Source organism: Populus nigra, chromosome 3 (genome assembly GCF_951802175.1).
Source record: "Populus nigra chromosome 3, ddPopNigr1.1, whole genome shotgun sequence".
NCBI classification, from domain to species: domain Eukaryota; kingdom Viridiplantae; phylum Streptophyta; class Magnoliopsida; order Malpighiales; family Salicaceae; genus Populus; species Populus nigra.
Genome location: NC_084854.1, coordinates 3,779,900 through 3,804,772, shown reverse-complemented (window position 1 = coordinate 3,804,772; position 24,873 = coordinate 3,779,900). Strand labels below are relative to the sequence as shown.

Sequence of the window (24,873 nt, the reverse complement as noted above, 5' to 3'; positions counted from 1 at the left end):
TTTCATAACCTGCTTTAGTTTAGGGTTTTTGTGAACCACTATATAAGCTTAACTCCACAACTACATCCTGCGTGGTTTTTCGGCACCCACAATACAAATCTGTTTCTCTTCTATAGAACGCCGCTTGTTCCGTTGTAACAAGATCTTTCTTGCCGAGTTTTGATTGGTTAAAGCTGTGATTTTATGTACAGTAAAACAATGTTTTTATATGCAAGAATGAATTTGATTACGTTAAGGTGTGGATGGGCTCTATAACAGAGTCAGCAGCAGGCGCCGATCAATGGCGACCTGACTGCCGCTTAGAGCCAAAATTCAGTCATGGCCGGATGAAGATACCTTGAAACTCATCGTTGTTTCTTGACACAATAATCCGGTTACATCTCTATTCACCACTGTCTTTCTCTTCCCTTTTTTTGCAAAAATGGCGGCGCCCAGTCAGACACGGGTGATTATTGGTTTTATTTAATGCCAAATCACCTTTTGCATGGTGCCCAAATTGAGCTGCTTTCACGATTGGAGGGAGTCATTACTTGATCATGGCTTCCTTCAAATTCTAAGCAGCTAAATTCCTTCGACTGTGCTTCTTTTTAACCATTTCAAATAACTCAAAGCCCTTTAAAACATATATTTTTTTTAAATCTGGAAATTAACCCAATGGGTAAATCCACCAGCCTTTTGGTGCTCAATTCCCTTATTGAAAATCTTTTTTATCTTGTTTTAACATATACATCTTTATATAGATCTCCATTTTGCCAGCGGCATTCCGTGATCAAGGCTAAGCCTTTGAATTCGACGGCATTGCTGCTCTCTTTAACAGCTGACTGTCATGCTTAGTTCTCGCTTTCGAACATGTAATCAAAATACAGGTGTTGAACAACAATGACTTTAAACCAGGCAGGAAGTGTTTAAAATTTATGTTGGAGCTACTTCGAGTGTTTTTGGAGTTCCAACATGGTTACCAAGATTTCTAAATAATCTTCGAAGTTAATTCACAAAAGCAAAGCACCATGGCAATGATACATGTGACTAGCTCATGAAAGCAAAATATGCGCAGCTTCAATTCATTCGTAGAACTTGAAACAAGCTTAATTGTTGGTGATGAATGGAACTCTCCAAGCTTAGATGTAGGCGAAACATGACTACTGAATGAACATGCTCAGAAAATAATTTGCTTGCAAAGGGATCAAAGGACAATACTTAAGTTAATGCACGATAGAACGCTAATGGTTAACAATCAGAGGGATATCTAAGATCCAACAAATCCACACTGTTAAGAGCCTTAAGGCGAACTAAAAAAAATTGGTTAGGTAACATCAAATTCCGTTCATCAAAATTCAGGTGTACATGAAAAGCTTGACGGCAAGTTGAACTTTCATTTCTACCAAACAAGAAATTTCATCTCTTTTAAGTAATGCATTAGTTTGCTAATGAATACACCAATTGAAGTGTGCTTGAACTGTTGAACATGGGATGGCTTTCCAGCTGAGAAACCAACGGTTGTTCATGGGAGTCAAGTATGCCAGCTTGCTGTGACAAAACAACACTCCAGTTCTAGGAAGGAACAAGTAGGAATGGATGAAAGGAAAGTAGAGCACACAACATAGGCAAGAGAAGATAAGTTGGAAGCGTCACCAAGGAGAAAACACAAAAGAGTCATATAGGCACAACATTTGGACATTTTTGGAGTTCCAACATAGTTACCAAGATTTGTAGTTAGTTTTCTTATTGTCTTCCCGTTTCAATCTGCAACTGCAGGTGAAAAGTTCAGAACCCAATTGCCAATTACCAGACTGGAAATTCACAATGAACAAAACGTCAAGCAGAGTCAATTAGAAAATGGAAGTACAAGAATATTTGCATTTGATACAAAAGCATGCACAAGTATTATGCTCATCTAGTGAATGTGATTCTACCAAGTACATTTTATACTCACACAGTGCCTTTAAGTTGATTCACAGAAGCAGGCATTATACTCGAACCAATCCTAAAAGTTGATATGCAGAACCATCCCTCAGACACAATTGCAAGTATGCATACCTTTAAGTTCATTCATAATACTAAGCCCTATAATCAGAACAAGCCTAAATGATGCTGATAAATGGAACTCTCACCAATTCACAATTGCAAATAGGCATGCATTAGTTGTTTCCATAAAATGACCAAGATCAGATTTGCAAGTAGCATGAATAATGGCTATCAGATACCATGCATAGTGCCCCACTGAGTTCTCAATAGTCAATTCATCATAAAAGAACATGTACAGGAATTGCTAGTGGATCAAAATCAGAAGCATATCTAAGATATAACAAATCCACCCTGGCAAAAGAGTTCTAAGAAAGCTGGCAAAATTGATTAAAATACCAAGTTTCATACAACCAAAATTCCAGTGCACGGGAATTTTTTTCACAGAATTTTCTGCAAACTAAAAATTCAGAATCACAAAACTACATTAATATCTCAATAAGTCCACTCTATCAAGGAAGCAGCTAAACCCATCAGCAAGGATCATCAAAAGCAGCAATCACAATCAAATGGGCAAAGAGGGGTATCTCCACCACTGCTCTTGCTAAAACCTAATTCCTCTTCCGTATATATGTTCAGCCCATCTTCTGTTTTCTTCCGAGACCTACAAGGTGGATCTGTAAACCTTCCCTCTTCATCTTCGTTACTCTTCTTCTTCTTCTTCTTCTTCTTCTTTGTCGTCAATTTTGGTTTCTCTTCCCCAGTCACATTTGCCTTATCAACTTTCTTTTGTTCAGGTTTCTTCCTCTTCTTTCCAGAGAAAATTTCATCTATCTCATTACCTACTTTCATTGGTGTTGAAGAGGGTTTTGCCTCCTCTACGTCTGCATTTTCTTGTTCTTGTATAGGTTTCTTTGAATAAATCTTTTTGGGCACATTCAATGGAGAAGGTTTTCCCTGCTCTATATCAGCATTTCGTTGTTTCTTTGAAGAACTCTTTTTGGGCATACTGAATCAAACTGAAAGTTTGATACCAGTTGTTTAACTAGAATCCAAGAAAAACAAGATCACCAAGCATCAAACGCCCAATTCAATTGCCAACAAAATGTACACTAATAATTCACAGATTACTCGTGTTTTAAAAGACCTACTGATATAAGTCAGCCAACTGGAGAATAGCAGAGGAACAAACAAATAACAGCTAAATACAATGGAACATCTAGCTCAAAATCAGTAAGCTGAATTCGCACATTTTCAGCCACAAAATGCAACAAATAGTTCAAAATCGAGAATTTCTTCGAATGCCATTTTCTTCATTATTCAGTAGCAGAAAAAAAAATGAAGTTTTCAATTGAAACTCAAGAACTTGTTTGATTTTTCATTGTTTAGCACCCCAAAAAAAAGGTGTAAATTTATTTTTACAAATGTTTAATTTAAAAAAAAAAAAACATTGTCAAATTAATCAAATTCGTTCTCAATAGCAAGAGAGATTAATTTGTCTGAGCTGAATTCATCATTTGCATGAAAATAAATTCGGTTTTGCTACGTTTCCAGGAAAGCAAACACAAACAAGTTGGGAATTTTTATTTTAATTTTAGGTTTTTTAGCATGAAAATCAAATAGAAAGTAGTAATTAAGAAAGAAATAAGAGAGTGAAAAGATATGAGAGAAGAACTAACCTCTGGTAGCAATCTGTAGAAGGAGAATAGATTGGAGACAGACAGTCAGGGAGGCAAAGAGGCAAAGAAGCGAGCGGGCCAGCGAGGATTCTGTGGTTTTATAGGAAACGCTATTCAAGTCGCTTCCCCATGATAATACCATGCGGTTTTTAAGGAGTTAAATATGGACGGTTCGATTTTGATCAGGAAGTTAAGGATGCTAAAAATCAAACCGAGATTAATAATATCATGTGAGCCTGACTGCCACGTAAGTCTTAACGAATTTCTCACAGCTTTCTACAATAATTGTCGTATACTATATACATAATATAATTGCAAACTAAAACAACCATGTCATTTATTTATTTTTTCCTGTTTAGAGTTAAAAAGAATGTCACTTAGGGAATTGGGAAATTATTGTTTTTTTAACACTCCAATACTGCATAAATATACGAGTAATTTAAAATTTGTAAGAGATTTATTTATTTATTTATTTTCTTTTTTGAAATTGATTCTGCAACAAGCATGGACTAGTAGCAGCAGTAAAGCAACCACGAGTCTCTTTATTTCATGTAAAATATTTTTTAGATTTTTTTGTGTTTATTTTTAAAAAATTAAAAAATATTCTTAGCTGTTAAAATTTTATAAAATATATTATTTTATGAATAGTAATCAAATTACAATATCATCTAACTATTTCAATCACCACCATTATTACCACTATTACCTTCTCTTACACCACCACTATCCACCACGATTATTACATTATCATTTCAACATCATCCTACCATCACTTTTTATTTTAATACCGTTATATCACCCCTACTATTTCATAATTATCATATTATCACTATCTTTTTATTTATCATCATCATAATTTCACTACCATTATCTCTTTTTTTTTTATTAGTGTCACAATCATTTTATTATTATTTTCACCACCATTATCATGATTGTTTTTTTCACTAATATTATCATTTCACCGCTAGAAAATATTTTATATCTAAAATATATTAGATAAAAATATGTTACATATGATTTTTTTTTATTTGTAAAACATTTTACGCAAAACAAAAGGAATATAAGAAGTGATGGGCACTCTTGTATTTAAGATGTTTCCATGTTGCTTCTGTTATGTTACTCCAATGCCCTTTTTTAAAAATTAAAAAATCTATAAAAATATAAGGGTAAAATAATTGTCTTTCAACCTATTATTTTGAATATAAGACGAACATAATCACGCGTGTGTGTGTGTATTTTTATATATATATATATATATATATATATATATATATATATATATATGTGATTAAATTAAAGTAAATACAATCAAATATGCTTATAGGACTAGTGTTTATCAAACCCCACGGACCAAACTTGACAGATCAATCTAATCTATTAACTATCAACCTGAAAGCAGACCTCGGACAAATTAATGAAAAACTTGATTTTGTTTGACCAAAACAATATAGTTACATTATTTAAAATAAAAAAATAAACCCAAATCAACCCATCCACCTGACTTGGAACCACCTGACTTGGAACCTAGAGCTTGAGTACATGAAGTCATGAATGGCAAACATGAAAGGGGTATTTAAAATTATAGTACAATTAAAATAATTTTTTGTTTTAAAAATCTAAATTTTTTTTTGTTTTAAAATATATTTTTTTCTACTTACTATGAACCTGGAACGGACAAATTAATGAAAAACTTGATTTTATTTTATCAAAACAATATAGTTCCATGATTTCAAAAATAAATAAATAAATACACACACACACACACACACACACCCAAATCAACCCACCCCTAGAGCCTGGGTACATGAATGGCAAATTATAATACAATTAAAATAATATTTTAAAAGAAAATACTTTAAAAAAATATTAAAATTATTAAAAAAAAAAAAAACAGATACCATAACAAACACTCCCAAAAAATGCACAAGGAAAAGCAGAATCAAATCAAAGCACGTCACTCTTGCCAAAAATGATTTTAGTCTGCTAACATTCGGAATGCAACACCAAACCGCATCATCTTCTTCTTGGAGGCTGAATCGTTTAGGGAGCATTTCCCAAATGCAATAATGCTATTGATTCCAAAATTTCTTATTTTAGTATATCATCCATTCAAATAACTGTTCTTGCACCATACATGGAGCGCTACAAGGCTTTTCACTCTCACTCTGTTCTCATAAAAACTAACAAAATTATAGGTCTCGTCTGGCCATACAACACGCACTTCAAGTATCAACTTAGCGCAGTCATACAGCTCATAATCCTGGAATTGGGAACTGAGTTGTAAGTGCTTCAACTCTTCTTTGAAGATCTGATACTTTATCTGTTAGAGGGAAATCAGGGGATTTAACAAACTTTAAGAAATCCTGGAGCTTGGATCCGGATACTGATTTTTTAGCTTCAAGACTTATTTGTACTCCTTCATGAATCAAGTCAGCAGTAGCTACAAATTCTCTCTCTGTAAATCCTCTGGTAGTCATCGCAGGGGATCCAATGCGAATGCCACCAGGAACTAGGGCGCTCTTATCACCTATTGAAATTAGCAGAGCAGCCATAAGCAAGGAGCGGCAATAAAGGGAAAGAGATTGGGATTGAGAGAGACAAGGAAAGAGAATATAGAACAAGGCTAACCAGGCACAGAATTCTTGTTGAGGGTGATAGAAGCCATGTCAAGGATTTTCTCCACCCGAGCCCCATCAAGTCCCTGTTGACAGAACATATATTGATAAATATGCGAAAAGTAAATGGGGACAGATGCCACCGCTGAAAAATGATGCATAAAACAGTTTGTCATAGTAAGATGCTATGTGGTCAAAATAGTGACCATGCCCTTTCAGGTTAAAACTCTGCAATAAAAATCAAAGCTTACAAAATCAGGCCGAACCAATTAATAAGCATTACAATGACCATGTACAGACAGAAGTGCTCTCAACAATACAGGTATGAACACAAACTACATTGCCGCATTCATAGACAAGTGACATCATATGGATATGATGATTCTGAGAATTGGTTCATAACATCTTATACAGTGTTTATGAACAATATATGGTTAGGATTCTTCCGAAAATTGACCATAACATCTTATGCTCCTTTTGCAGCCATGTTACATAAATTGATTTTACACTTGAGATTATGATATCCAAGTAATAGCAAAGGGCATTCATATGCTGGGAAAAACCTTGATGGTGACGGATAACCAGCAAAAAATTGCAATACATCTCAGAAAATAACGGAGACAATGAAGCAACAAGACACTTACCAATGGCCTTAGATCTACAAGAATGAGATGATTGTCGCTCCCACCAGAAACCAGTTTATATCCTAATTCAACCATTCGGTGTGCAAGTGCTCTAGAGTTACAAATGACCTACAGGGAAAAGCAACAAGAATAAGTTTGGATGAATTAAAACGTATCTTGGACCATGTTTAACCAAGAGAGTACAGTACCTGCTTCTGGTAAGCTTTAAATTCAGGGGATTGTGCATGCTTCAAGCAAACTGCCAGTCCACCAATTGTGTGATTATGAGGACCGCCCTGCACAACATTTCACAGACTCTGTTAGTTTTAGAATGATGTGAAGGTGAAACTCCATAAAGCAGAAAATCTAAATCAACTTCTAACATGCATTAGCAACCCACTTGTAAGCCTGGAAAAACAGCATTGTTGATGGCAGATTCCATGTCAACTCCTAGAACAGGATCTTTTTTGAAAAAGATCATTCCACCTCTTGGACCTCGTAGGGACTGAAGAGAAATGAGAGAATTTTCAGGTCGTCTATTTGCAGATCAACACAGCAAGCGTTGCTATTCGCATGTCAATTGACAACAAAATTATGCAGGGCACATTCACATCAAATTAAGATCCATACAAAATCCGCAATGCTATATCCCATGCTAGACCAGGAAACATGAAGTGGCATTGGGCCCAAACTGTTAGTAAATACCAGAAAAATCTTCTCGAATAGTCATCTGGACTTACCTTGTGTGTTGTAGTTGTCACAACATCACAGTACTCAAAGGGGTTGGCAACAACAGAAGCGGCAACAAGACCACTTATATGAGCCATATCCATCATGAGAAAAGCACCGACAACATCTGCAATCTTTCAATGCACATAGATTGTAGTTAGTTCGCTGCTAAAGCAGGGGGAAATCTGGGCAAAAATCACCTTGTGCCCCTATATTTTTAATTTAGAGCCATATCACACCCTCTACTCCATTTTCCATCATGACAACCCATCTGCTTAAACTTTTGGAACTTTTTAATCCTTCCATCCACCTCTGTCATGGAAGTCTGTTGGTTTATTAATGCTATCAGTTGATCAATCCTTAACCAATCAAATATCAACAAGCATTCATTCTAAAAGTCATCAGATACCCCTCTACTACACAATTTTGGCCAAATTAACACTTTTGCTATGTATTAGACTTAACTAATAAATAAAGCATAAAGTGATTGATTTGATTAATTTATGGATTATCAAGTTACATCAGCAAAAATAAAATTTAAGCCTAAAAAAATGTAAATAAATATTTAAGTCATTAATTTTACGCTTTATTTAAAATAAAGCATAAAAAATAAAAATTATTGAAAAATTATAAGGTTAGGTTTAATAATTTTTCATGCTTTATTTTATTAGCTAAACTAATTTAAATACCTAATAATAATTAAATCCTTCATTTTTTTGCTTTATTTTATTAGTTAAGCCTAATTTATTGCAAAAGGGCTAATTTGTTCAAACTTATATGGCAGAGGGGGTATTTGATGACCTTTAGAATAGACATGTGTTCACATCTAATTGGTCAAGGACTAGTCAAATGAGAGCATTAGTCGAACTAGAAGACTTTCGTGACAGAGTTCATCAACGGGTTAAAGGGTGTCAAAAGTTGAAGTAGAAGGGTTGGCATGGCTCAAAATAGAGTAAAGAGTTTGATATGACTAAAAGTTGAAAATACAAGGGCACAAGGTGGTTTCTGCCCGGAACAACAAGGACACAAAAAATAAGCAAAACAAGATTAACAGCATGTAACATCTACCTTCCTCATGCGAGGATAATCAAAATCTCGAGGATAAGCACTAGCACCAGCAATAATGAGTTTTGGTCGAAAGAGGATAGCTGTTTTCTCAAGCATATCATAATCAACCAGGCCTATAACAAATGTTGGGGAAAAGGATTAATAAACATCACCAAACCAATATAGTCAACCATTTTCTCCTATTCTGATAACAATGATATATCACCTGTAGATTCATCAAGTCGATATGGCATAGACTCAAAGTAAATTGATGTCCCAGATACCCGCCTTTTAGGAGTCATGAACCCATGAGACAAGTGTCCCCCGTGAGGCAAGTCCAAACCCTAATTTAATCACATTAAATATAAATATAAAGATTTTGCATTGTGAAACTGCAAAAGCATTAATCAGAGAGAGAGAGACAGAAACAATTTACCATGATTCGGTCATGTGGTTTAAGAAGTGCAGTATAAACCTCAAAATTAGCAGGGGATCCGGACAATGGTTGAACATTAACACCCCACTTCTTTCCATCCAAGTTAAATGATGCCAGAGCCCTTTTTTGACAGAGGGTTTCAAGCTCATCAATGTACTCATTTCCACCATAGTATCTGCAATATATAGACAATCATCAGGCTATAAAAGACATTCAAATTTTCAACACAAAAAAGAAAGGCATCTAAATGAAAGAAATTTACCTTTTACCAGGAAGTCCTTCAGAATACTTATTTGTTAAGCACGAACCAACTGCTTCCATCACTGCTCGAGATGTGAAATTCTCTGATGCAATAAGTTCAAGGCTTTTGAACTGCCTATCCTTTTCCTTTTTTATAATTTCAAGCACTTCAGGATCAGCTTCACCAAGTCCATAATCTTTGAAGCTACTTATGTCAGCTACGCAATTATGACAAAAAATTCCATTCACAAAGAGTCAGTGTCACCACTCATCACCAACAGATTCTATCTAGAATCATATTATATATCATTCTATTTGTCATTCTCGTTGCATAAAGCCAACCAAACAGTTAAACCAAACAGTTAAATAAATAACTGACGTATTCTAGTTGAAAATTGATAGCCCTTAAAACCTAGACACTCTGTGATAACATTTGAAATACAGCTAAAATATATCAACAAAGCACAACTTTTTTCTTAAGAAACCAACCCTTTCAATAGAATCACAACAATTACATACGGTCTATGTTCACTTGTTCGGACTTCAAGAGACGAGCAGGAGAACAATAGAAAAGAACAAAAGATATTATGGTTACCTCCAGTTTCAGGGATAGGCACAGAAACAGAAGAGGGGGGTCTGCCAGTGACCAAACTTCCTTCAAGGGAAGAAGCCCTGCATGGCTTCACTGAATTAAGCTTAACTTGATATGGAAACCCAATGACAACACTCCTTTTCATTGGAAAGGCTGGCCCTTTTGACAAAACAGGTTGTTGCAAAGAACCCATCACTGCGGCTCCACTGGTGGCTTGCATTTCTAGATTTTTACAAATACCTCACCAAAAAAGCACCTACAAATTCCAATCAAATAATTCAATCAGAAAGTTTAAATTTCTGTTTAACGGAACTATCAGGCATAGTAACATCAATTTCACAAGGAACAAAAATGGAAAAAGGAAAAAAAATATGAAGGGAACTAGCTTGCCTTCAAAATCTTGTTTGCCTTTATCTCTCTGGGTCTCGAGCCGTGTGTGCAGTCGATTATAAAGCAAGTTTGGAGAGAATTGTGCTAAAAACCCTAGTCTTTGCTTGAAAAGTGTGAGCCGCGCTTTTTGAGAAGATAATAATAATCTATCTATATATATTATTTTAAGGATATATCTTAAAAATAATCAAACTATCTTTAATGATTAAAGTCAATTTTTTTAAAAAATACATTATCAATATTTATATATTTTTTTACTTTTACTTTTATTATTATTATAACCCGTGACATACCACGAGCTAATAAGTTAGTGAAATTCTAAAATTAAACACAATTTATAATTAAATATAAAAACACAAATTCAATAACAAAGTATTTATCCTTAAGTTTATATCCGTGACATGTATTAAAGGACTTTATTGAAATAGTAAACATATTGTCTTCCTTAAAAAAAATTCTACATGCCAAAATAAAAAAAACTTTATTCCATATATGCCAAAAAATCTAAGTGTCTTGCTTCTTCCTTTTTCTTCTCAGAAATTATGTTTTTTTTTAAATAATTTGTTTAAATTTATTTTTATATATATTAATATAAAAAATATTATTTTAATATATTTCTAAACAAAATATATTTTTAAAAATTAATTGATATGACTGAAACAATTTTTTAATCTGTATTTGCAATTGCGATGATAAAGTAGGAAGAGCATCTCCTTCTCGTCCAAGATGGTCTGTAGAATTTAGGATTGTTTCAACCAAGATTCATCCATTGTATTTTACTCTCCTTTTTCTTTTTCACGAACACACATAATATATATATATATATATATATATATAAGAGTATATGTGAATCAACTTAATTCAGTGCATATAAAAAAATACCATAAAACACCTAAACAAATCTCATATATAAATACAGACTTAAAAACCTAAAAATTTTCATAATCGAATAAAAAAGATTTATGTAATGAGTAACATTTTCTCCTTTTGGAAAGTAGATGAGCAAGATTAAAAAATTTAACTTTTAATATTGGATCAATTAGAAAAAATTTACTTTGAAGTTATTTTAATTTTATAATCTAGGTTAAGAGTTTAACAAATTAGTATGGGTTAACTTCAAATTTTTTTAATTATTTTTTTTATTTTATCCTTCAACAATGAAATAATTAAAAATTAAGCTTTATAATTTTTTTATTTGTCTTCTATGAAGTTATTCTAATCTTATAATCTAAGTTGCGAGTTTGACAAGTTAATCCAAGTTGCGGGTTTGTCAAATTAATCCGAGTTGATTCATGTAATTTTTTTATCCCTTTTTATTTAATATTTTTCTTTTTAATTTCATAATTCAACATTAAATTGATTAATAATTGATCTTCATAATTTATTTTGATTTTTTTATAGGATTATCACGATCTTATAACCTGAATCGTAAATTTATCAGGTTAACCCGAGTTAATTTAATATATCACAGTCTTAATATTTTTAAAAAATATCATATAATATATTATTAAATCAATATTTAAAACAGATACCGTTCCCAATATACACCATGTTTTAAATTTATAATTATTATTTTATTAGAAAATACGCAGGTAATCATTTATGGTCAAAACTTAGGCATGAACCATAAGAGGGCTTGGCTACAACGACACACTATAAAAGCTTCTTTATAATTATGACAAAGTAATTAAATACAAGCATATTCATTTCCAAAAAGAATCCCCAAAATTTTTTTTAAAAATAAAGCATAAATATCTCAAAAGGAATTTGTAATTTTGTACATCCCAGGTTTATAACACTAAGCCATTACTAATTTATTTTTTTATTTTTTTTTTATCGTGAATAAGCTGTGGCTAGCTCTACTGAATATAGTTCTATCTTTTATAAAAAAAAAAGTTTTGAATTCAAATATCTTTTATAAACTACAAGGGTATAAGTGTAACATTTATAAATAAATAAAAAAGAGAAGCAAACATTCTGTCGTTGCCGCACATAAAACGATTATGACAGAGGACTGGCAAGTGGTAAACTATGTTAAAAATGACCCGAAACGGTGCGTGTTCATCCAAACAAACGAAGAAGCTAGAATTGTTCTTATACAATTTTAAAAGCCAAGTGTTAGAACATAAAAAATATAAAAAAAAGATGAAGTTTCAAGCGATCCTCGCAGAAGCAATAAATTCACCTCGGTATCCATAAACTGGAAAATTTACTAGCACTTTATTAATTTTGGCTCCAGGATCTGGAGCTCAGACATGGAATTTGATTTTACAACAAAACCCCACAATAATAGTGCTATATATTTCAAGCCAACTTGATATTCAGTATTTTCTCGTTTTAGCTACAACCACCAGCTGCAAAACCAACCATTCCTTTAGCACCGTCATAAACAACCTCGTAAGTCTTTTGCTGATGGTTTCCGAAAATCCCAAATGCACTATCATCCTTATTTGCTGCAAATGCCAGGCAGATCGTCTTCACACCGTTCACCGGGTACAGGATCCCCGATGCATGGATATCCACTTCAACCCCACCTTTGAAGGACACACCGACCTTAGGAAATGAAACTGTTGTATAATTACTAAAATCATAGCATGTGTCAAGCAGCTCATCCCCTTTTGTCTTGGGATAATTCGACATTTTTTCGTCGAATGCTTCCTTGAGTGCCTTGTATGCTGTAGGAGGCAGCCTAGTGATGACCGTACCGGAGTCGATGATGGCTCCGCTCGTAAAAATTGATGGATTTATTGGTAGCTGGGAACCTCCAACACTTATTCCAACGATGTCAATGCCATAAAAACTTGAGAAAGCTGGGGATATTGGAGTGAATCCCGCAGTCTGAGAGACTTTTCCACCAAAGTTTAGGTAGCCGGTTGAGCTAGGTGTTGAAGGTAAACAATAAGAGAATTGCTTTTGGTATTTCTCCGCAGTTTGTGATGGTAAGGATACCGAAGAGGAGCTTAGTCCTAGCAAACCGGCTGCCTGGCCGAACAAACCCTTATTACTTTGGCCGCACCCAAACAGGAAGTTTGTGAAAACGTCCGATGATGAAATGGTTAGTGTCTCGGTGGCGAAAAATCCTTTGGAGTAGGATTGGTCACCATATATAACTTGGTAGAGGCATGTCGAGTTTGAGGCAGAGCAACCCCTTGCACCTACATATGAACATGACAAAGAAGTAAGCCTCAAATATTTTTTTTATCCCAGACCATTGTTTTCAATTATGAAATTTACACGTCAAGAAAAAACAAAAAATTACGGGTAGGGAGCAAGTTGCATGATGCTGAGGAACACGAAACATTATTGTATGAGGTTGACTTGGTTGGATCGAACTTTTGTTCCTTTTGCCGATAGCAGGACCGTAAGCATGGCTGACATTGAGTCCAAGTGATGCCACTGCCGGTGTCGAATACAAGGGTAAAATCCTCTTTTGGTGTGCCAAGGCCGACAGTAACCACGTAGTTGCCTGTGCCGATGGCTATACCAGACTGGGCTGGTAGTTTTGTCACCATCTCCTCAAAAATGCCATTGCCTGAGTTCTTGGAGAGTCTAGCTTGAATCGAGTCCACTCGAAGTTGGTCTTGGAGGAGGAATTCTACATGTGACCGATCATTCAGTCCTTGCATGCACGGACCATACTTGTGCAGAACTTGCAGAGATGAAGCCTTGTCGATCACTGAAACACATAACCTATAGTTAGTGCTGCTTAGTGCATTAGGTAGAAAATTAATTTCATTTCAACATCATAAAATATACATATGTATTTGTCACACGATCACGAACCCTTACTAGATTGGTCGCAGGAATCTGATGCCAACAGAGAATTGACTTCCAGGGTATGAACATATTTTTTTATATGCTCATTTGCTTCAACTGCATAACCCTTCTTCAGAGAACAGAAAGGGCAGAGAAAAAGAAGAAAAACATAGATGAAACTGGTAAATTTGATGGAAGAAATGAGGTTGGCCATGGAAAACAATCAAGTTGTATTGCTGCTAATTATGTTCTCATACAACTCATGAGTGCTCTGCTTTCTTCCCTAGCTAGCCTTGTATCCTCTATATACACACACACACGGCGCGCGCACACACATATACAAGCAAGGCATGGCTCGCAATGAAAGACTTGAAGGAAGGACATTCTCATTTATAAGGGTATAATTTAACTGATCAGATTTTAGTTTGATTTTTAAAAATTATTATTTTGAATTTTATAAATTTCAGGGTCATTGAAAGCTTACATTATCATTTATTTTAAAACCTATAAAATTAGTCGAGTTACACATAAACTGACTCGAATATCAATAAAAAAAAATTTCAAGTATCTTTTTGTTTTTTTAAGCCTTAATGCCCCTGTTGTAACAAATAATAATTAAAAAAAAATCAAAAGGATGTATCACGTTGGCAATAAGATGAAAGGGTGCTATGACTCTAGAAGTAAACTTACACGCATACCCTATCTCCTTGAGAAGTGCCATGGATTTGTGCATGGTGTGTGTGTGTAAAAAAAACACCTTAAATCTTAAGAAACGGAAATTGTATATATAAATATGAATTATATTATAAATCTTGGCTCTTTTTCACTTTTGTTTTGATTTTCTAATCCTTTACGCGAAGTTGCGTGGAAATTTCTCTCTCAAGTTGCCGCGTCCAATTATCAAATAGTTCAAATCAAACTGGACCGGCTTCTCATAAAGAATTGATAGGATCCTTAAAATTGAAAACATTAGAGCATATGCCTGATTACATCTATCATTCAACCTATTTTTCATGATTTTTTTAAAATTAATTTTTTTTAGTATTTTTAAATCATTTTTATAGGTTAATATTAGAAACAAATTTTAAAAAATAAAAAATATATTATTTTAATATATTTTAAAAAAATACTTTAAAAAATAAATAATCTCTAACAACCATTAAACAGTAAATGTGACCAGATGAGACAAGAACGTTTACTTCCTGTACAAAGTCAAGGATTACGCGTGTAAGAGCAGACAAGAACGTTTACTTCCAAGTCTTCCACATTTCTTGATTGAAGTTTTAGCAATGAGTCTTCCACCTGTTTTTTTCAACAACTAGAAATAAATATTCTTGCATTCAGATGAGACTTTAAATAGATTAGATAGAAGCACAAAATCCAACCGGACTTGAACTCGAACTCGAAAACATTTTATTGCTATTGGTTTAGTTACAGCCGCCGAGGGACAATCCAATCCTTTCTTTTTTACGATCAAAGACTGCAGGACTTGGCTGAGCATCTCCAAAGATTGCAAATGGATCATCCAACGCTGCAAATGCAAGACAAACAACCTTCGAACTAGGTAAATGTTGTGTGGTGTCCTGCACCATGTGATTGGGGGACCACCGTATTAATCAAGAAGAGAGTCAGCTGGCTGCCTCTTTAATTTAAATGTGTCTGCCACTGTAGAAGGCAGACGAGAGAGAGTGAGAGAACAGAATTAAAAGAGAGCAAAAACAGAGGAGAAAAACGTGAAAAAGAAAGAAGAGGAGACAGCAAAGCAGTCTATCTTATTTCTTTAATTTTCAGTTCGTTCACCGTTGGATCGGACTGAGATTTGGAAAGCATCTTCTAGACACGTTATTCTTAATTCTAAACGGTTGGATTGAAGATTGGTAGTGTGAAAGCTGGTCATTTTGATAGAAAACGAGGCTGTCAGTGTTGTGAGCTTTTCTCTAAGATTACTCTCTTTAATCTTGTTGTATTCCAAGAATAGGTTGTTGCTGATGATATATATGTTGTAACCCTTAGTTGAATCTGAGGAAGAACAATTGTGAACTCATTATTTGTGATAGTGAAAGTTTTTAGGTAGACTATGGTCCCGTGGTTTTTCCCGCATCAAGTTTTTCACTTAAAAATTTTGGTGTTGATTTGTGTGATTGTTGCATTATATTTATTCATTATTTAATTCTGTTTTACTGCACCAAGAGGAAAAAAAAATTAGAATTGTATTCCGCTGAATTAATCCGGGTAAGTTGGTGTCCGGTTATTCCTAGTTTTCCCAACAGTAAAGAAGAATATTTGGAAAAGATAAAAAGGGAGCGGTCTAGCCCTACGATGCTGGACTCTCCGCGTGTATCATGATTTTTTTTCTAATAAAATTTCCTTAAATTATCAAAGATAGAGAGACCTGGAAGTCCTATATTCACATGTAGCTGCAAAACTGTCCGAAATTCCAAGCTTGTAGTCCTACTTAGACTCCAGGAAAAAAAAAAAACATGTCGGTTATCGACTTATATTAAAGCAAAAAGGATTACAGTCCCAAATCTCATTCCAAGCTTCTAGTCATTTTACAACCCTCTGGTTGTGATCGCGCTAATTAATGTTATAACTAAACGGCTAAAACAAAAACAGAAATGGATTCCTAAAGCATCTTTTAGAAATTAATGCCAAAAATATTAATAATAATTTTATTTTAATCTCGAAATTTTTCACTTCTTATTATAAGATTTATTTTCTCATTTTGAAGAATACAATCATATATTTCATTCTTAACCCCAATATTTGAGTTCTCAGGGATAACGCTTCACTTGTTCAAAAAATCAGGAACCTATTAGCAAACGAGTGGATTGTCCAGCTTCAACAAGTTTATTGAGAGCTGGTCGATCTATAATTTTGGCATACATTCGTAAGCAAAGTTGATTAAGAATATTAAAAATGATTACTTTAATTGATTTCAAACTTAAATTCCACGGAAAATTTAAGCTTAAAACACTCTTACTAAATTCTACCACATATATGAGTCATCTCCTAGCCCTCTTTTCAGCTAGAATTCTTTTCTGGTAATTCTTTTACAAAGCAAAGCAACAAAGAAAGGAATCCCAGATCCTTTGTAGAGATTATTTGCCATACATATGTTGCATGCAATCATTCTTTAGCTACACACACCTTCTTGTATGCCCTATAAATTTCATTGCAGCTCATATCCACATATAAGCTGATCACCCATGCATTTATTTATTAATTATACGGAGCTAATTACTGGAGATTCTTTTTGCAATTTTAGTTACAACCACTGGGGGCAAACCCTACCCTTCCTTTTGCATCATCATAGACCACTTGATAAGTCTTCTGCTGAGTATTTCCAAAAATTGCTGCCTGAACATCATCACCATTTCCTGCGAAAGCTAGACAAACCTTCTTCAATCCATTCACCGGATACAAAATCCCTGACACGTCAATATCCATCTCGACTCCGCCTTTGAAGGACACACCGACCTTGGGTATTTTAATCGTTTCATTTTTACTAAAATCATAGCACGTATCGAAAATAGAATACCCATCTGTGGAAGGATAGTCCGTCATCAATTTTCGAAATGCTGAGCTGAGCGCGGAGTATGCTGTCGAAGGCAGTCTTGTGATGACCGTGCCAGAGTCGATAACGGTTCCAGATGTAGAGAAAATTGATGCGTCTATCGATAGTTTGTTCCCTCCGACACTAAGTTCGGTTATGTCCAGGCCGTAAAAAGGCGTGGATTTGAAGTCTTCAGACAACGGAGTGAATTTCACAGTCTTAGAGACTTGTCCGCCGAAACTGAGGTAACCTTTGGAGCTGGAGGATGCTGGTAGGCAATAAGAGAAGAGCTTTTTGTATTTTTGAGCAGTTTGTGATGGTAAGGATAGCTTGGTTCGACCAAGACCTAGCAAACCGGCTGCTCCTCTGAACAGGCCACTGTTTTGTTGGCCGCATCCAAATAAGAAGTTCTTGAACACGTTTGATGATGAAAGGGTTAGTGTTTCTGTGGCGAAAAACCCAATGGAGTAGGAGCCGTCTCCATATTGGACTTGGTAAAGGCATGTCGGAGAAGAACAACTCTCTCCGCCTTCTGCATATATAATAGGCAAACACAGCTATAATAGCATAACACTAAAATGTGGGCAATATAGTTAAAAGAATTGCTACAATAAAATCAACTTTTTGCGCAATCTTTGAGAACCATACCAACATTTTGAGGAAAATGCCATTAACAAATACATTTTATAAACTTGCAATATCTAAAATCGAGAAGTTCTCAGAATATTTACCTGTGTCGAGTAATTTGCAAAATGCCGAGGAACACGAAATATTTTTGTATGATGTTGACTTGGTAGGATCTAGCATTGGCTCCTTCTGTTTATAGCAAGTCTTCGCACATGGTTCACATTGAGTCCAAGTGAGGTCGCTGCCAGTATCGAATATGAGCGTAAATTCCTTTTTTGGTGTGCCAAGTCCCACAGTAACAACATAATCACCAGAACCGATGGATGCACCAGACTGGGCCGGCAATGTAGCCTGTTTCTCCTGGAAAACACCATGACTTGAGAGCCTAGCATGAATTGAGTCCACTCGGTGTCGGTCTCGAAGGAGGATTTCCATGTTAGAAGGAGCATTTGCTGCTTTTTCTTGATTTAATATCTGAATGCATGGGCCACTCCTGTGCACTAATTCCAGGGATAAACTGTTGGAAACTGAAATGCATAAACCTTGAATTAGTGTGATTATATAAAAATCAAACAATTAAATATGTGCAATTAAACCAATATATATATATATATATATATATATAGAATCAGCATAAATCAAGATATGATTGTTCAAATGGAGATTAAACCTTTAAAAGTTTGGTTGCAAGCCGTTGATGGCAGAAGAGATTTGACTTTAATAATATGTAGATAGCCTTTCGTAATCTCATCTTCTCCAACAGCATACCCCTTATTCAAAGAGCACAAAAGAAGAAAAGCATTGACAAAAAATGTAAGAGAGATGGAAGAAATGGGGGTGACCATTGCAAACAAGTAGTTCTTCTCTTAATTGTGTCTCCACAACTTATAAGCTCATAGGGGCCTTATATACTACAAACCATAAGCTATGGATGATGAACAATATACAAATCATGAAGAGTGACCTAATCAAATGTAGATGATCAACTAAATAAATGGAAGTCTTGTCTCCATTATCAGCAATAGACTGTTTTTTTTTTCATCCACCACTTTAGCTCCATTGTAATAAAACGTGCTCGAACTTTAGCTCCATTGTAATAAAACGTGCTCGAACATTTAGAAACGCGGTATAAATTGTGATTTTTAAAAATTTAATTACTTTTTTATAAAAATTAATTTTTTTATATGTTTTGAATCGTTTTAAAAAATAAAAAAAATATCATTTTAATATATTTTAACACGAAAAGTATTTTAAAAAACAAATCGCAACCACACTCTCCAAACAATGCATGCGCACAGTATGTTTTTTTTTCATCCACCGCTTAGCTCCATCGTGGGCGACAAGTCTACGCCAATGATAACTTTTCTAGTTTCATTATATATCCACCTCCTTAAATGGTATTTACTAAACCTTACCACCATCGAAGTATATATATTTATATATACCTTTCTCTGGTGTTGCAATGCCTAAACAAATATATTTTAACTATCTAATGTCTAAGCTCTGGTATCCAATGAAATGGAAGCTTCACTCATGTTTGAAATTGGGGGTTCAAAATAAATAGAATAATATTGAGTGAAATGATAGTTTAAAGCTACATATCATGAACAAAAGAAAAGGGTAAATATATAAGATAATAAATTCTAGAGAAAGAAAAATATATTTATATATTAAACCAAGTGTGACAAGTGCGCCACTAGCATCCCATTTTATGAATGTACGTAGGGGGAGGGAGTCCTGTACTTTTTATTCATTACTTTATCTCTGTAGTTGTAATCTGAATTTTTAATTACTTCTATTTTTGTATATGTTTTGAAAAAAAAAACATTCAAAAAAAATATATTGATAGGATCCTTTACGCGAAGTTGCGTGGAAGTTTTTCTCTCAAGTTGTCGGGTCCAATTGTCAAATAGTTCAAATCAAACTGGACCAGCTTCTGATCATAAAGAGTTGATAGGATCCTTAAAATTAAAAACATTAGAACACATGCTTGTTTACATCTATCATTCAACCTATTTTTCATGATTTTTTTTTAAAATTAATTAGTTTTAGATCATTTTTATAGGTTAATATTAAAAATAAATTTTAAAAAATAAAAAAATATTATTTTAATATATTTCAAAATAAAAAATACTTTAAAAAATAAATAATCTCTATTATTACATTACGAAACAACTATTAAACAGTAAATGTGACCCTTTGAAGACGTTTATATATGGCTGGCAATAATTTGTTTGCAATTTCTAACATGACAAGTCATGTTAGAAACTTTATTCGCAATCAACGGATTAAAGCAGGCAAATACATGGAAACTTTATTTCCACAAAATTAATTTATGTGGAAAAAAACAGATGGGAGTAAGGATCACGTTACTCCTTTTTTGGATAAAAGTTGATTACAGGAAAGACTTAAAACTATTGAAAGTCAGTGCACGGCATTTCTCAATTGTTGTTGATCATACAAGCTCCATCGCTTTATTAAATTTCTTAGTCTTTTTTTTATTGTTTAGAAAATAATTAATAATATTTATATTGGTTATTTTCTTAATAGTGTAAAGCCTAGATATTGGCTGCTATAATTTGGATTTTCCATGAGGGACATGGATTTTTGTAACTAGATTGATGTATCTAGAGTTTATAATGACATATATAAAAGAAGACACATTAAAAATAAAATAAAATAAATTATAGAAAATATACTTATCATTTTCTTTTATTAGATTATTGAAACAATTTTTTGATTGCTCAGAATTATTAAATTTCATAATCTCTTTTTATATTGTTTAGAAAATAATTAATACTATTTATATTGTCTACTATAATTTGGATTTTCCATAAGGTACATGGATTATTGTAACTGGATTGATCTATCTAGACCAAATTAATCTGTGTATCATCAATATATGATTTAAGAAGAGATTTATAATAAAATATAATGTTGTCATTCAATAATTTGATATATGTGGTATATTTAATTTTTATATAGAGTTTATAAAACCATGTAACAAGATACATAGAGAAATAAAATAAAATAAATTACAGAAAATATTCTTCATTATCTTCTTTGATTAGAGTATTGAAATAATTTCTTGATTGCTTAAAGTTATTAAATTCCTTAATGTTCTATATCCAAACTTTATTTGTTTTTCAAAATATTTTATAAAATTAGTTTTTACTTGAAAAATTATTAAATTAATTTTTAAAAAAATTTAAAATGATTTTGATGCACTAATATTAAAAAAACAAAAAAAATTATTTTAATAACTTTAATTAAAAAATATTTTTACTTCCAAGTCTTCCACATTTACATGCAAAACCAAAAAAGAAGGCATATATATGTACTGTACAAAGTCAAGGATTACGCGTGTAAGAGCAGACAAGAACGTTTACTTCCAAGTCTTCCACATTTCTTGATTGAAGTTTTAGCAACGAGTCCCTCTGTTTTTTGACAAATAAATTAAAGTTCTTCCAATTAAGCAATATAACTACGTCATGATGATGGCAATGGAAGAAAGTCATTCTTGATACCATGGTTTTTAGACCCGATTTGATAATCAACTTGATTCAAGATTTAAATTTTAAATTTTGACCGAATCATTAGATTAATTTATTTTATAAAGAAAAATTAAAATGATATCATTTTAATAATAAAACAAAAAACAACGAATTGCAACTGCGTCGTCGAGTCATACTAAATTTTTTATTTTTTTATTTTTTTAATTTAACCTAATTTTAATTTTGAGTTAATCCATTAACTCAAATCGAGTTTCAAAACTATAGTTAAAACATAAAATATTATGATCTTCGTTCGTGCCTGTTGTTTGATGTGAAACCAATCTTGGACAATTTGACCGTTAAACAAAAAAATAAAATAGCTAAGCATTCTACTATTTCAATTGCTATAGCTCCCCAACTAATTTCACTGTAGATTTACATTACAATTTTTTTTGTTTGGTCATGAAGTTTTTTTTTTAATTTTATTCTTTCATGGTTAATTTATTTGAGATTTTTTTTATAGTTTGTTTTATGAACTTGATATGGGTTTCCATGCAATAAAAAAAAATCTTATTATTGAATTGGCGCTTGATTTTATAAAAAAATTATTTAGATTTTTTATTTTTCAGAAGATTGAAAATAAAAAACTACAATTGAAACTTGAAAAAATATGCAGCTCTTTTTTTCCCCGAAGAGAAGAAGAGAACAAATCAGGCACATAAACCGATAAGAGGGGAAATGAAAAAAGAGACAAATAAATAATAAAAATTGAGTTGTCATAGCCACACTGTAGCGCCATTGTGTAAGAAAGTCATCGTCAAGACGATTTCAATGACAACATAAACGGTCACCATCAAATATTAGAGGGAGTCGTATGTGTCTCCCTAATGCAGTGGATTTTCTTATTGACAAAGAATTATTCTAATTTAATTGTTTAAATTGTCAGAGGAGGCTACAGAAAAGGTTATAGTGAATGATTTATATTATTTTTTAATATATTATTTTTTAATATATTTTTTTAAATTAAAATTTTTTAAATTTGAAATTTATATAAGTTAACACTATCTTATACTTAATTTTTGTTAAATAAATAGGAATAGTAAGATTTGAACTCGTGATCGTTGGGTTATTAAGGTTCTGATACAATATCAAAGAACAATATCAACCCAATAACTTAAGCTATCAAGTAAGGTCTCAAGATATGATTTATATTATTCTCTAATACTTACATGCTAATGTGTGTTGCATATACCAACAACTTTTACTCTTTTCTTTTAACATACTATGTGATTATTTAATAAATATTCAATTTATTCCTTAAATTTCATTTCATTTGAATCCAATAATATTTGAGTAAGAAAGAAAATAACAAAAAAAAAAAGACAAATACCTCAATCGAGTTAACTTATTATAGTTATGTTCATAATACGAGTTATGAATTTAATAAGTTAACCTGGTCGAATTAATATGTCACCATAAAAACATCTAAATATTTTTTAAAAAAAAAATATAATCTTATAATTTTTAAGTTTAATCATGTTTTTATCAATTATTTAAATTTTTTTTATATTTATAAAATTAATCAGGTCACGTCAATCAATTCCTATATTCACATGTAGCTGCAAAACTGTCCGAAATTCCAAGCTTCTAGTCCTACTTAGGCACCGTTTGGGAATGTAGCTGCGGCCGCGTTCCTAAAAAATTTGAAATTTTTTTTTTTTTGCTAAAATTTAATATGATTTGTACGTTTTGAATCGTTTTGATGTGCTGATGTCAAAAATGATTTTTAAAAAATAAAAAAACATCGTTGGCATGTATTTTGGCACGGAAAGTTATTTGAAAAGCACCCGCAACCACACTGCCAAACACGCTCTTAGACTCCAGGAAAAAAAATACATGTTGATTATTGACTTATATTACAGAAAAAAAGGATTATAGTCCCAGATCTCATTGTCATTTTGCTAGTTGAAACATGGCCATTTACAACCCTCTGGTTGTGATCGAGCTAATTAATGTTATATCTAAACAGCTAAAACAAAAACAGAAATGGATTCCTAAAGCATCTTTTAGAAATTAATGCCAAAAATATTAATAATAATTTTATTTTAATCTCGAATTTTTCACATCTTATTATAAGATTTATTTTCTCATTTTGAAGAATACAATCATATATTTCATTCTTAACCCCAATATTTGAGTTCTCAGGGATAACGCTTCACTTGTTCAGAAAATCAGGAACCTATTAGCAAACGAGTGGATTCTTAAACCTTACCACCACCGAAGTATATATATTTATATAGACACTTCTCTGGTGTTGCTATGACTAAACAAACAGATTTTAACTATCTAGCTAATGTCTAAGCTCTGGTATCCAATAAAATGGAAGCTTCACTCATGTTTGAAATTGTGGGTTCGAAATAAATAGATTAATATTGAGTGAAATGATAGTTTAAAGCTACACATCATGAACAAAAAAAAAAAAGGTAAATATATAATTTAATAAATTTTAGTAAAAGAAAAATACATTTCCAAGTGTGACAAGTGCGCCACTAGCATCCCATTTTATGAATGTATGGAGATGGAGGGAGTTCTGTACTTTTTGTTCATTACTTGATCTTTTTTGTTGTAATCTGAATTTTTACTTCTATTTTTCTATATGTTTTGAAAAAATAGAAAACATTCAAAAAATATATTTTCAGTAATTTAGTTTATTTTAATAATCTTATTATTTTCTTTTTCTATTTAATATTTGTGTGTCAACAAATCTTGAAAACCATAAAAATATATAAAAATAACTAGGGTTTGAAATTGGGCCAACAATTAAGCATCATAAATTAAAAAAAAATTGAGTTTCAGAATTTTTAAGCCGTTTCAATTGGAGAGAAAATTTAGAAAATGATTTAATTTGACTAAGATTAAAAGAAACTTGAAATTCAAGAATGATTCTGAAAAGTTAGAAGTCAATTAAAGGCCTAATCAAAATAGTAATTTGAATTTAGGAATTAGATTTGTTAAAATTGCATAACTTAAGGAACTAAGGATGAATTTGTAATAAGTAGTTAAATATGGAGGTCTAAATTGATTCAATTAAAGACACAATCAAAGAAAAAAAATAAGATTAAAGGAT

The 24,873-nt window shown here is 32.6% G+C and overlaps 4 protein-coding genes across 7 annotated transcripts; all 4 read right to left on the bottom strand.

The window, feature by feature from the left end:
* Nucleotides 1-2,328: 2,328 nt before the first annotated feature.
* On the bottom strand, nt 2,329-3,782 carry LOC133688706 (uncharacterized protein C6G9.01c). 2 transcript variants are annotated; one of them, XM_062108280.1, is made up of 2 exons: nt 3,642-3,782; nt 2,329-3,007 (listed from the first exon to the last, which is right to left on the bottom strand). In XM_062108280.1, exon 2 carries the CDS (start codon nt 2,968-2,970, stop codon nt 2,509-2,511), a length of 462 nt encoding a protein of 153 aa, XP_061964264.1. In that variant the 5' UTR covers nt 2,971-3,007; nt 3,642-3,782; the 3' UTR covers nt 2,329-2,508. The 2 variants fall into 2 exon arrangements, with proteins under 2 accessions (XP_061964264.1, XP_061964265.1); XM_062108281.1 differs by having other exon boundaries at nt 2,329-2,981; nt 3,642-3,779.
* Nucleotides 3,783-5,680: 1,898 nt separating this feature from the next.
* On the bottom strand, nt 5,681-10,455 carry LOC133689308 (serine hydroxymethyltransferase 3, chloroplastic). 2 transcript variants are annotated; one of them, XM_062109122.1, is made up of 12 exons: nt 10,332-10,455; nt 9,927-10,179; nt 9,354-9,549; nt 9,092-9,266; nt 8,882-8,999; nt 8,677-8,789; nt 7,620-7,742; nt 7,280-7,384; nt 7,089-7,175; nt 6,901-7,008; nt 6,270-6,342; nt 5,681-6,168 (listed from the first exon to the last, which is right to left on the bottom strand). In XM_062109122.1, exons 2-12 carry the CDS (start codon nt 10,141-10,143, stop codon nt 5,894-5,896), a joined length of 1,590 nt encoding a protein of 529 aa, XP_061965106.1. In that variant the 5' UTR covers nt 10,144-10,179; nt 10,332-10,455; the 3' UTR covers nt 5,681-5,893. The 2 variants fall into 2 exon arrangements, with proteins under 2 accessions (XP_061965106.1, XP_061965105.1); XM_062109121.1 differs by having other exon boundaries at nt 10,314-10,449.
* A 2,038-nt stretch (nt 10,456-12,493) lies between these two features.
* LOC133689310 (aspartyl protease family protein At5g10770-like) lies at nt 12,494-14,443 on the bottom strand. Of its 2 annotated transcripts, none has more exons than XM_062109123.1 (3): nt 14,097-14,443; nt 13,573-13,989; nt 12,494-13,468 (listed from the first exon to the last, which is right to left on the bottom strand). In XM_062109123.1, exons 1-3 carry the CDS (start codon nt 14,281-14,283, stop codon nt 12,651-12,653), a joined length of 1,422 nt encoding a protein of 473 aa, XP_061965107.1. In that variant the 5' UTR covers nt 14,284-14,443; the 3' UTR covers nt 12,494-12,650. The 2 variants fall into 2 exon arrangements, with proteins under 2 accessions (XP_061965107.1, XP_061965108.1); XM_062109124.1 differs by having other exon boundaries at nt 14,103-14,443.
* A 2,530-nt stretch (nt 14,444-16,973) lies between these two features.
* LOC133689078 (aspartyl protease family protein At5g10770-like) lies at nt 16,974-19,253 on the bottom strand. Its single transcript, XM_062108801.1, has 3 exons — nt 18,923-19,253; nt 18,357-18,779; nt 16,974-18,157 (listed from the first exon to the last, which is right to left on the bottom strand). The coding sequence occupies exons 1-3, from the start codon at nt 19,095-19,097 to the stop codon at nt 17,334-17,336; spliced, it is 1,422 nt and encodes a 473-aa protein (XP_061964785.1). The 5' UTR covers nt 19,098-19,253; the 3' UTR covers nt 16,974-17,333.
* Between the last annotated feature and the right edge of the window lie 5,620 nt (nt 19,254-24,873).

Excerpts from the sequence above, each read along its gene's own strand:
- LOC133688706 (XM_062108280.1), bottom strand. The coding sequence starts at position 2,970 with ATGCCCAAAAAGAGTTCTTCAAAGAAACAACGAAATGCTGATATAGAG.
- LOC133689308 (XM_062109122.1), bottom strand. The coding sequence starts at position 10,143 with ATGCAAGCCACCAGTGGAGCCGCAGTGATGGGTTCTTTGCAACAACCT. Across the intron at positions 9,267-9,353 it reads GAAGGACTTCCTGGTAAAAG|ATACTATGGTGGAAATGAGT; the intron begins GTAAATTTCTTT and ends TATATATTGCAG. Across the intron at positions 7,176-7,279 it reads CTGTTTTTCCAGGCTTACAA|GGCGGTCCTCATAATCACAC; the intron begins GTGGGTTGCTAA and ends AATGTTGTGCAG.
- LOC133689310 (XM_062109123.1), bottom strand. The coding sequence starts at position 14,283 with ATGGCCAACCTCATTTCTTCCATCAAATTTACCAGTTTCATCTATGTT. Across the intron at positions 13,990-14,096 it reads CTGCGACCAATCTAGTAAGG|TGATCGACAAGGCTTCATCT; the intron begins GTTCGTGATCGT and ends TATGTGTTTCAG. Across the intron at positions 13,469-13,572 it reads ATGCAACTTGCTCCCTACCC|GTGCAAGGGGTTGCTCTGCC; the intron begins GTAATTTTTTGT and ends GTTCATATGTAG.
- LOC133689078 (XM_062108801.1), bottom strand. The coding sequence starts at position 19,097 with ATGGTCACCCCCATTTCTTCCATCTCTCTTACATTTTTTGTCAATGCT. Across the intron at positions 18,780-18,922 it reads TTGCAACCAAACTTTTAAAG|TTTCCAACAGTTTATCCCTG; the intron begins GTTTAATCTCCA and ends TATGCATTTCAG. Across the intron at positions 18,158-18,356 it reads TTGCAAATTACTCGACACAG|AAGGCGGAGAGAGTTGTTCT; the intron begins GTAAATATTCTG and ends TTATATATGCAG.